General features: G+C 30.9%; 1 protein-coding gene across 7 annotated transcripts in view; it reads left to right on the top strand.

Annotated features, from left to right (window-relative positions):
* LOC144973899 (uncharacterized) overlaps positions 1 to 12,648 on the top strand; it is a 47,802-nt gene that overhangs the window by 30,010 nt on the left and 5,144 nt on the right. For 2 of the 7 annotated variants that reach the window (XM_078916787.1, XM_078916809.1), the window contains exons 20-30: positions 295 to 315; positions 1,406 to 1,543; positions 2,096 to 2,152; positions 2,499 to 2,617; positions 2,951 to 3,031; positions 3,433 to 3,514; positions 3,728 to 3,821; positions 4,640 to 4,685; positions 5,284 to 5,368; positions 6,133 to 6,199; positions 6,810 to 6,938. In XM_078916787.1, the coding sequence (XP_078772913.1) occupies positions 295 to 315; positions 1,406 to 1,543; positions 2,096 to 2,152; positions 2,499 to 2,617; positions 2,951 to 3,031; positions 3,433 to 3,514; positions 3,728 to 3,821; positions 4,640 to 4,685; positions 5,284 to 5,368; positions 6,133 to 6,199; positions 6,810 to 6,938 (919 nt within the window). The remainder of the gene's footprint in view (positions 1 to 294; positions 316 to 1,405; positions 1,544 to 2,095; positions 2,153 to 2,498; positions 2,618 to 2,950; positions 3,032 to 3,432; positions 3,515 to 3,727; positions 3,822 to 4,639; positions 4,686 to 5,283; positions 5,369 to 6,132; positions 6,200 to 6,809; positions 6,939 to 12,648) is intronic. The other 5 variants (XM_078916813.1, XM_078916793.1, XM_078916804.1 and 2 more) reach the window with 3 other exon arrangements.

Raw genomic sequence — 12,648 nt, 5'->3', positions numbered from 1 at the left:
TATCTAGCTTTGATCTTGTAGACATTTAAATGTTTTTCAGTGCCTCTGCTTTGTTATCAATCATTGTTCAATTGCATGACAATCTGAAATATGCTATAACAACTACTGGGAGAATGGATTCTAGCCTTCTAGTTTTCTTTTTAGTTTTAAATTAATGCTTTCTTTTAATAACATTTTCCAAGAAATTTCTTATAGCTTTTTATGTATTTTCTTGTTTTTTAAAGGTGCCTTTATCGTAATAACACACCTTTTTTTTTATATCTCTTTAACGTCTGTTGTTATTTTTTCATAAAGTCTAGCCCATATTCTCAAAAGGTGAGTTTTCACAAGACTGATAAGTTGTATTTCCTCTATTAAATGTATCTGGTCTTATTTACCAATTAACAATGGGCAGAAGTCTTTGACTTAATGTTGCCGTTTAAGGTCATTACTAACTGGAGGTGGATGATAACCAGGTTTTGTAGCACATAACATTTATATACCATTTATTTAATTTCACATAAATAACTTTTTTTGAGTCACTATTATATGATGTTTTGGTCATTAGTACCAGGAATAATAGAGTCCTTCAAAGTAATATCATTACTTTTGCTCACATTGGCTTACACAACACTGTAGATATGTTTTACACCACATTTCACAAGTGATGCATATTAAAAGTTATTTTTATTCATATTACTGTCTAATCTCTTTATTTATTTTTTGTGTGATGAAAACATATAACATTTCTGTTAAACATAGTTATTGACCTTAATGAAGGTAAAATCAGTTTCAGTCACATTTGTTTTGGTTTTATTTTTCACTCTAGTATAACTGTTTCATTTATATTGACTGTCACTTTAAACAAAAGATTACATAGTTTCATAATGAAATTGAATAAATTTGCTTAGCTATTGTAGCCATCACAAACATTTTTCAACAAATATAGTACAATCATTAAATCGTCTTTGGTATGGATGCATAATAATCCTATCCCTCAAAAATCCTTATATATCCTGCTAATGAATTGTATCATCTAGTTTTAATAAAACCTTTTTTTTTTTTTTTTTTTTTTTGAAACATCGACAAATGCTTTTTTACCTGTCATTTGCTTTGATTTCATGATTTAGTTGAAATTGTCCTTAACAGTTTCTTAAGATCACAGAGATAAATGATACCATCAACAGATGTCACAACAAAAATGTTAGAGAATTAATCCATGAGCAGTCAAGGTGCTGTTAACTCCTTTGCTTAATTCTCTTCATTTGCCATGACTGGGAAATTAAATGAATTGTTTGAAACTTTCATTCAATGAAATGTGAATTCGATAGTGCTAAGGCATATTCAACAGAAATAAATTTCAAACTTTTAAGTTGATTTATGTTTATATGAAATTCAAGTTAATAAACATTTATTTCTTTTTCAGGGAATTTACAGAGTGTCAGGAGTCAAAAGTAAAGTGGAACATTTGTGTCATAGATTTGATATCGACCCTGAGTCTGTTGATCTGGAAGATGTCCATCCTAACATTATATCAAATGTCCTCAAACTTTATCTCAGACAGGTAAGCAAAAGTGGACCCATTCATTAGTTGGGTATAACATTAGTTAAAGTAAGTACTACAAGACATTTTTTCTAATCAAACTATCTTTATTCCCTCTAGGCATGAGAAAGAAAATATGTTTTGGATTGTTTCTTCATTTTCATTTGTGTCAATACTTTTTAAGAAATGTTTTTAGAAAGATAAAATTGCATTTTTCTTTTCACAGAAGCAAGTTGATTTGTATTTTTATTTTTATGCATCAGACGATTTAATCAGCCATTTTACCGTTTGAAACAAAAAAACAGTGTTCAATGAATTACTTGTCTCACCGCCAACATATAGGATAGGCACTAGAGGTTTTTAAAAATTCTAATATTGTCATTGGCTATCTGTAGCACGAATAACCCAATAATTACTAAGAACATGTGATAAAAGTAGAAAAGCAACGACAAAGTCAATACTTTGATATATCCTTAAGAATCATTGTCTTGAATCTTACTTCATTATTTATTATGCATCCATAATGGATAATCAATGTAGCTAATTGGAAATATTTTATTGACCACTTCACAGCTACCAGAGCCCTTACTGACATTTAGACTTTATCCTGAGTTTATTCATGCAGCCAAGGTTAGTCACATTTTATATCCTTCTTTGTTCTCTCTCTCTTTTTATTTTTTTATTATGCAATTTATATTTTGACATCGTTTTCTTGTTTATACAGTGGACTTATACAGCAATGTCGAAGTGTAATAAATTACAGTTTTTTTGTGGGTTTTTTTTTTGTTGTTCTTTTCAAATTTTAATTGATGAATCAATGTTATTAATTTAATTCAACAAAGTGCATGCAAAGAAAATTATTATAAAAATTGAATACAATAAAGGAAGTTTGTTTGCCTTTGGTGTTGGCTTAGACATGCTATGCATAATTGATGATTCACTCTGTATTGATGTTTTTTTTTGGTTTAAATTCTAGGACAATATGTCTGGTCAGTTGATTGGAGAAGACCTCATTCAGTGCCTACATCGTTTAGTCAAAAACTTGCCTTCTTCAAATCTACGTACTTGTGCTGTATTGATGCATCATTTACAAAGGTGTGTAAAACTGCAATTGCAAAAATAATGTTAATCATTTAAACTGAATCTATTCTTATTCTAATCAGATTTGTATCTTACATTGTCATCTGAATGTAAAATTCTCTTCTTTTTGTTTCTTTTTTTTTTTTTTGGATATAATTATTCATCTTAAAAAAAAAAAGAAAAGCAATTTGATGACAGAAGTAGGCGGGAAATGCATCATTTTTGTTACTATTGAATTGACATATTTCGTGCCATCTTATTCCTCCACTGTTTTAACTTTTTTCTTTTGCTGTGGATGACATTGATGATAATTGCTTTTATATTTCACCATTTTTTCCCCATTCACAGAGTTGCAAACCACTCCGATTTAAATCAAATGAGTGCAAGTAATTTGGGAATTGTTTTTGGACCAACACTTCTCAGGCCTCTGTAAGTAGACAAGTGACACATTGTTTGGGCTAGCATTTGTTTTTGTTTTTTTGTGAAATAGATTTATCCAAGTCCTGGCTATATCATCTTCCTTGCTTTATGTCGAATAGGAAAATACTATCAAACTTGTTTATCTTTATTTCTTTTAAAGATCTTTCTGTTTTATATTTTATTTTTGTTTTTGAGAATTAAACACCTCTTGCAAAAACGATCTTGGGTCATTTTTGCTAAACAGTAAAGTTATGGTTTTGTAATTCTATGGTTTAATCTGCACAACTCATTAATTGCTTGGTTTTTATTTTTCAAGTTATTATATATAAATATTTACCATTCTTTTTTTAATTCATTTATTTATTTGGTTTATAGATATATTAATTTCTTTTATTTTATGATTGATACAGTGAGGGCTCAGCATCTTTGGCATCTCTGGTAGACACTCCTCATCAGACTCGTGCAATAGAACTCCTCATTACCCATGCTCATGTAAGTTTTCTTCTCTTCATTCTTCGGTTCATACTCAGAAAATAGAAATATATTGCCTTTTTGTCTTTGAATTGGGTCAATTGGAGGATTTCTTTTTCGTTATAAAATGAGATTGAAAATGGGAAAAGCTTGGAAATGAATATCAATCATGCCATGAATGTTTTTAATAATTGAACCATATTTGAATAGTTGTTTTTGCTCATTTCATTCCAGCTGATTTTTGGACCCAGTGAAGATTTTCAAGTGGCCCCTAGTCAGACCCCCATAGAAAAATTGGACCAAGCCCTTAGCGATGTCATCTTACCAGGTATGTAACATCTATTTCAACTAATTTTGCAATCTGATGAAGCTTGGAGAAAAATAAAATAAAGATAAAGAGAATTTAAATCTACAGTTTTAGTTAATCTGTATCTAGCACATTAAAACTGCATTTTAGATTTATTTTTACATCATAACCACTTCCTCCTATTTACGGTCATATCATCATAACCTATGTCCTTGTATGAGAGCCTTCTTCACATTGGAAGGTAGATTTAATATTTTTCATTTTTGTGTCTGAAGTATTTGACACTAACATGTCACATTGATAAGGTGGTTCGGAAGATATTAAGAGGAAGCTGAGGGTCTAAGGGTCAATCTCAAATGTTACTTATATTCCTCTCAGAATTATATCTTAGACTCAATTAATTTGAATCTTACATTATTTAGTGTATACTCCTTTCATATATTTTTCTCACTTTAAATGTTTTCATTATTCTGATATAGTGTATATTTTATTATTTGTTTTATTTCTTAATTTCCAAGGATCTCAAATGCTCTTGTCTTGATGCAAAGAGGTGCTTTTAAATTGACAGGCACATTAAGAAAGTTGATAGCAATTTATCTCTTTCAAATGTGTTTGCTTGAGTTTTGATTTATTTCATTGGTTTAAATGAATGTATTCTTGTTTTCTAATTTTGCCCTATATCTGTTTTGCTTTTATTGTTTATATATATATGTGTGTGTGTGTGTTTGTGTGTGTGTGTGTGTAAGCATGCATGTGTGTGTTTGTTTTTATTTTAATATGGAAAGAGGGGGTATATACGGTAACTTGCTTTCATCATTTCTTTTTCTTTTCTAAATTAGGCAAAGCACATACTGCGGAAAAATCTGTTTTGCCTCCCAAAACAAAGTAAGTACTTCTGATTTGATTTGCAATGTTCTTTTACACAATTTTTAAATTGAATATCCTTTTCCTTTTGAAATGGCATGCTACAGAAAAATACTCAGAATATCATGGACTGAAAAACAAACAAACAAAGAAGTCCTGAGAAGGATCGGAATAAAATCACCAATTCTTCTTCAAACTGTAAAGAAATTGAAACTAAACTATTTTGGCCACACGACTCGCCACGAATCATTAGAAAAGCACATTCTGCAGACAAGGGTAGACGGCAAGAGAGGAAGAGGTAGACGAACAAGAAGCTGGGAACAAGATATATGTGAATGGCTGGGAATGACAGCAACTCAAGCAAGTAGACTGGCGGAAAACCGTAATCTGTTTCACAAGAAAGTTCGGGAAGCAACGTCCTACGCAGGATCAGCTGACTAGATGATGATGATCCTTTTCCTTACCATATAAAGCATAAGTTTCCTCCCATAAAATAACTCAATCTAATCTATTTGATTTGTTGTCATATAATCCTGCCCTTTAAATTAATTTTAAAATATTCCAAGTGTTTCATGCTCTTTTTAAAATTTGGTTTTTTAAATATTGCAATTTGTTCCAGATCTGTGACCATAGAATCAGATGATTCGTCCTTATCTGTATTTGATTCATGTAGTCCATCAAGCACACCCAGTAGTGCTACTCAGGTAGGTCAAGATGTAATATTGCAAGTTAAAGATAGGTAATGCGTTTCATTGTTTTGTCGTATTATGAGACTAAACTTATCATAATATAATATTTTGTCTGTAAACTGCTCTTCTGAAGTGAAATTGATATGAATTAGTACTTGTTAGATTGTTTTAAAGGATGTTTTTATTGTACTGTGCCATAAAATTTGTTTTTACAGAGGAACATGTTATCTGTCTTTTTAAAATTTGCATCAGAATATACAAAATACCAATTTGTTTAATAAGAGATATTTGACTTTTATTTATCCAAGTGTTGCTTTATCATAGACCAAATCTTCGTTCAAATTATGATGTGTTTAGTAGTGTAGAATTTTTCAAATGTTTTGTCTCGATCATAGTATAGATTTCCTTAATAATCTTAATTGGCATCGGGCTATATCTCATAATGATTATTGTTCTTACATTTCGATAAGCCTGTGTTGAAATTAGGTTATTGAAATTTTATCAGCTCTTGTGCAACATTATATAGATTGGAGTTGTCAATATATTTTACATATATTTCAATCAATGTTATGTATCAGGGAATTTCAATTTTTGCCATTGCGGTTTTTAATTTTATCTTGTGATTTTTTTTGTCATTAAATTTATATTTATGTACTATGAAAAATTACATTGTCATTTATCCATAATATAGTGTCTTAATCTAGTTCGTCCATCTCACACTATTTTTATTTTGAATGAATTTGAAAGATTCTAAAATCAATCCTGCCCCTCGTTTTCAGCCCACACCATCAGAATATGTGCTGCCAGGGTCTGCAGATTTTGAGCAAAATGATCCCGCAGTTAATGGTAATAATGATGTAATATGCCGATTATAATGATGGCGATGCTGATGTGTTTTGTAATATCCTCAAGCATTTACATCTGTGTGCCAGACTGATATAAAGCATTTTGCAAGCATCTTGTCCCAAAACAATTACAGATAATGATAGAATAGTGGTTACCCGACACAAGAAGATGCAATTAAATGCAAATTTTTAACTTTTTTTTGTTTGTTTTTTCTTTTTTTTTTTTTTTTGTGTGGCAGTATGCTGAGACAATCTTGCAAATTTTCTATTATTTTTAGACAAAAGTTTTAAAAATGAATATTTTATTACAGCTAAAACCTAGATTCTTTCCTTTTTGTGTCGATTTTTATACATACATGCATGAGCTCCATTGTCCTGTATCTTTCATTTACAAGCTGTGTTTGAAAGAAGATAGAAATTAACCACTGTTTCTTAAAATCTTGTTTTGGTTATTAGTTAAATTTTGAAAATTTATAATTATATCAACAGTATACTGACATCTTACTTTTTGTTATTAATATTCAATCAAATTGATTAGAGACAATTTAGTTGGGTGTTTATTTTCAACATTGATTACTGCATGATGGAACAAACAACTCTATCTGACACAGGATTAGATTTAGACTCAGCCGACATGAAATCAGATGAAGATGATGACATGTTAGAGATCAGCTTACCAGACAAATCAAACCGTCAAACGGATGCTCTGAGCATTCCTCTTACTCCTCAAAGCATCTCAGGTATTGAATGAATCATCTAGGTTTTCATTGCTACTATCATTATTCTGCAGCACTCTGACAAAACACATTTTTTTTTTCTCATTTTAGCTAGAAAACCTTATTTAAAATTGATAAATTAAAACGTCCCCCAAAAGTTTCAAACCTGAAAATCTGGTGAAATCTCGGGTCTGAGTCTTTTGGAAAGTTGAAGATGGTTTTAATTAATCGATATTTTAGTTAAGTTTTCTGGCCAAAATGATTGAAATGAGATTTGTTAGAGATTGGCTGTAATGTTACACAGTCATGGATTAAAACATTGGGCTCTTTTCTAACTGTCAATCTTTTAAAATTAAATGCAGTAGTCTCACATACGTTTTAGGTTCTTTAGAATTGAAAGCCTCACATGGCATTCCTACAGTCTCCCAAAACCAAAAATAGAGTGCAGATGTATGAAATTCATTATGGAATTGGTCCGAATTGGGCAAATATACGATAATGTACAAAATGAAATAGAAGTTAAAGTGACATCAGCTATTGGCATTTGGTGCTCTTGTATTTTGAAACATTCAAGGATTGAAGAGTGATGCATTTTAAGTAGTAATGGCAGGACATATTGAGATCCTCAAACACTATTCTGGTCTGCGTGTTTCTTTTTTAGAAAAAAATCTGACATTTTATTTGGTCAATCATCTTTGGCACCATCATTTATTTTTTTTTAACAAATTTTTTTGGGCCAAACTAAATTTTGAAGTCGTTGAGACTACTGCATGTGTATTTGTATTCTTTTATAACTTTTTTTTCTGAATAGATTAAAAAGGAAACAATTCTATCCCATTTTCAAACAGTTTAACAATTTAATAAAGATTTAAAAAAAAAAAAAAATAGATTATCATTTGGAAATTTAAATTAAGATTGATCAAATTCATGTTCGTGGGATTTATTGGTTAAGGTATACTATACAATATAACAACTTTGTGTGTGTTACCTGCATCTTGCTGAAGCATTGTGTTTTGACTTTTAAACAAAATTTCTCATTTACATGGTTTGTGATCAGATGCTTAAAAAAGGTCATTCTAATTTTCCCTCGTAGATACTTATTTTTAAATTTTGATTTTTGTTAACATACACCATTTACATCATCAACAGACATGTTATTCATCCAAATACAGTATTTACCCTCTTTTCTTTTTACCAAAATATACATTTTGAATAAAGTAAAGAGATGTCTCCCCTTAAAATTTGTATCAAGAAATTTGCAATTATCTTGCCTAAATTATATCAGTAGAGACCTGAATATCCAAACATAATGAGGTGGGATTAAAGTATTTTAAAGAAAAACTGATATACCTGTATCTTTAAAATATGGAATTCGTAAAGGGTGCACTGGATTAAAAAAAAAAAAAATTTCTTTTTTTATCAAAAAACAATTTTTGGCTATAAAAACAAAAGCACATCACCCTACCTTGTATGTATCAGGAAAAGATAATGTATATCAAGTTTGATGAAAATGTGCTTTAATCTCATCTGCCACAAAGCTAAAATCTGGTTTGCTGTGATCTGTGATTTTAGACATGCCTGACATCTTCACACGATTGCGATTCTATTTTGTTTGCACTAATTTTAACAATTTTGTTTCCAGCCCTCAGAAGTTTTCAACTACTGTCTCTTTGATTGAATTATATCAGATATTTATGACCGCTTGGTATGATAATTTTTTGGCATCCGGTTAATGCAATGTACAATGTAAGCATGTATTATGATAACAAATTGTAATCATAGGTTTGGGAATTTCAAATATTATGCCCTGTTTCTGCAAGAAAAACACTATGCTCTGAGAATTTGAAGGGAAAATTAAAAGAAGAGCAAGTCAAAATGTGGCTGTTGTTTAGTTCTATGATATGGTTTGACTAAAAAGCTTAACCCACCACAGTCAGGATTTGAGTTTGATTTTTACCTGACATCAAATCTCACCATCTTCACTAGTAGAGTGATACATACAATGCAATGCATGGTGCTTAGCTGTAGCTGCTGTCTTGCTGAAAGTGGTCAGAAATATGGTTGTAATCATCTAAATATTGCTAGAACTAATGATTTGAAAGGAATTCAATCTCACCTTTAAAGGGTTAACCGCCTCCTTACCAGGTACAGAGCGGGTGGTTGGATGGGAGCATCACCCTTGAATCATATACCTATGATGTTCGCATGGGTGTACGATCCGATAGTGATGTTGTTTCTTCTTCTCTTTACTGCCTATCCTGCTTCTTTGGTTTGTGATTGTATTTTTGACAGGGGATATTTTTTTTTCTGTAAATCTTCTGCCTGTTTGTTCTTAGTTATTTATAGTTTAGCTTATATCTTTAGGTTATGATTTTGATTTACATTTGTACTATTTTTGTTAGATTGCTTGTTTTTTTTGTTTCAGCGGTCTCTCATATAACCTCATTTGTGTTGGAAGAGACCTAAAGCAATAAACAAACAAACAAAAAAAATCGTTACATTTGATACGACACAATATACATTTTTTCTTATTCAGATTTATTTTGTAAATCACAAACTTTGAAGAATGATCTCTGTTTAATTAATAAGAACGTAAAGTTGTTTTATGGAGAGCTTGTTTGAGCTTAAAAAATCAATTTTTCTACTGAGTAAGCCTGCCATTTTTGGGAAAATACTGAAAATGATCGGTAAGAAAAATTCAGTGTCGAGCTATTGTTTCTCTTGCGGGGCAATAGTTTCTTTTTCATCTTGGTGGACACATCCTCAATGCCAACCACAGTTTGGATGCTCATTTCCAGATGAGAGGAATTAAAGGACGAAGGTTTCTATTATAACAAAATATATTTTGCATTTATGATTGGAAATGGAAATGCTTTTATTGTACTCTTACACAAATTATATCATTGGAATTTGGCATTTGATCCCCTTTTGCATAACATTTTGCATCTCTAATGAGCATCAACTCAAAATATTTTCAACTCATCAGGGCATAGACTGAAATGACTTTCTAATTCGAAACTTTTTGTGAATAAACTTTTTTTGTCAGATTCAAGACAAATGAGAATTCATGTTAATTTTACTATCTAGAAAAGATTGCTCAGATATATATATCTTTGCAGGTTATTTGGCGTAACAGAATTATCACTTCTAGGTGGGGTTCCTGACCTCCCATTGTGGGCAGGGAAGCATTTACTGTGTCCTCTATCCCCCTATATCTGTTTTCCAACATGCTTCCTGTCTTTGTCTTGGGATCAGATTACTTGGTTTTGTCCTAGTCCTGGTGTATAGTTAGAGTTTTGGGAGATGATATTTTTTGTCTTGTAAATCATCTCTATGTTATGCTTTGTATTATGTTTTGTTTACATATTATATAAGTAACTAATGATTTGTTAACATTTGAGTATGTTCCTCTTTGTAAGGGCCTTGCTTGTGTCTTGATGAGACTTTTAGGTGATCTCAAACTAAGTACGCTGATAGTGTGCTCTTGGAATCTTCATGTTTCCTATTTGAACCAATTACCCTTTTGTCTTACCTTTTCTTGGGTGCTTTTATTGTAATTCTGGAACTTATGACTATCCCATTATCTTCTTTTTTACTGGTCCTGATATGACCTTAATGTGTTGCAAGCACCATACAACCCTTAAAAACAAAACAAGAATTAGCACTTGTGTTATTGGGTATGTTATTAAGAAAATTTATTTAATGTTTAATAATTTCGTGTTTTTTTTCCATCTCAATAATTATTGTATATATTATTTTAATACATGCATAATTAGTCGATTAGTGTTTTGAATTATTAAGTAGAGAAAAGAGGTGACTTTTGTGGAAATGTCTTAATCTATGGTCACTTCATGTCGGTTCGTGACTGTTTATGATGATAATTTCTTGCTAAGGAAATAGACCAAAATAACCAAAGCCAGCTCTCATCATAAAACTGATCCAATTTCAGTCAGCAATTCACAAATTGTGTTAAGACTGGGCTTTTATAATCTATCGCTTAAATATTTAAGAGACATTTTGAGAAAAAGTGTCAATAGGCTTAGGCTTAAATCAAAATACTTAGTCAAAAAGAAATCAGATAATAGAAAGTTTGAGTTTTTCCCCAAGAAAGAGACAACAATTCAGGCCCCCATGATTATAGACATAAAACAAGAGAAATAGTTTTCAATTTGATGTTCACATGTTTTCAAAAGTCCTATGATATTAAACACTCTCACTTTTTCAATCTATAAAACATGATTAGTGAAAACTTGTTATTCAGCACTGATGCCAATTGGAATAAGCAAAGGATTATCCCTCAGGGTGAGGGGAACTTACGGCTCTCTGACTTTAGGATTGCTTCAAACTCGACACTCAGATAAATTGCTCTTGGAATTTAAGTCTGATCCCTGTTTTGAACTAGTCACCCAATTTTTTCTTACTTAGCTATTTTATTGTAAGTTCAAATTTATTTTTATAAATTTCTTATCATCTGCATTTTTACTGGAGCTAATATGGTCCAAAAGCATTGCAAGCATTGGCGTACAACTCATGAAAAAAAAATGCAACGAAATAAAATAAGGTTTAAATATTTTAAATAGATTTGGCTATGGTGGCATGCTGACTTTATTTATTTTTTTTTTTTGGTGTACATTCTCTCTGCTCTATCTGGTCCAGTGTCTTTTTCTAAAACACCCAAAGGTATGGTTTTTGTTTTACAACTTGGAAACAAGTAATGCATGGTAGAATTCCAATCCATAGCAAAATATGAAATATGTATATTCATCATCATGTAAGCTATATTATTTAGTGTAAGAGGTAAATCCTCTTTTCAATCACACAATATTTACATTATAACTTTTTCACCAGTTTAATTTAAATATGGCTCATGTTTTGGGGTTGGTTTTCTTTATATTATTATTATTACTATCTTGAGCAATCAAGTTGACAGTTTTCATTTTGTAACCATTGTTTGTGTGTATTTTATAATAATGCAGGAAATGATTTATGCTGTAATTATATCTATAATTAATGCCTCTCATATTTTTAAATAGTGTAGTATTGTATTTAATTGTAATAAATACAGTTGTGTTGTTTGATGCCTTGGTTATTATCCATATATATGTTTCTGGAAACAATGAAATTGGGCATTCTGCAAAATATGCAAAGAATAATACCAAATAGTTTTAAAGAATAAACAGCCTGACTTGAACTTTGATGAATCTACCTACTCAATTTATCCAGTCAATATGCAACAAAAACTGAAATGTATGAAAAACAATTTAACGACAATATATAGATTAAATGTTCTTCATAAAGTAAAACAATACTTTATGGGCCATATTGAAAAAAAAAAAAAATAATACTAATAAAAATTTGAGCATTTATTCACGATATCCAATAAACATGCTCAAAGAGCTTTACAAGAGATCTCTAGCCAACAGCAACACTTAACATGTAGGAAGAGACATAACACCTGCTAGATGATAATGCAATTTTTATTCCAACAGACAAGGCTGTTAAGGCCAGGTACTCATTTTACACCTGAGTTTGGTAAGAGAATGTGAGATAAGAGCCTTTTCCAAGGACTCAACTATGCGCCACTCAGAGCAGGACCCGAACCCTGGACCTTCTGGTCCAAAGGCAAGCGTCATACCACATAGCTGCACTGTTTATATTTTTGTTTCAGTTTGACTGGCTCACTTACGCACTTTTAGCTTTGTGAAAAACAATGTTATATGAAAGTGTGAGCTAA

Source organism: Berghia stephanieae, chromosome 1 (assembly GCF_034508935.2).
Source record: "Berghia stephanieae isolate SIO BIC M18660-M18661 chromosome 1, UCSD_Bste_1.3, whole genome shotgun sequence".
NCBI lineage: Eukaryota > Metazoa > Mollusca > Gastropoda > Nudibranchia > Aeolidiidae > Berghia > Berghia stephanieae.
Note: the sequence above shows the minus strand (reverse complement) of the source record. Positions and strands in the feature narration are given on the sequence as shown.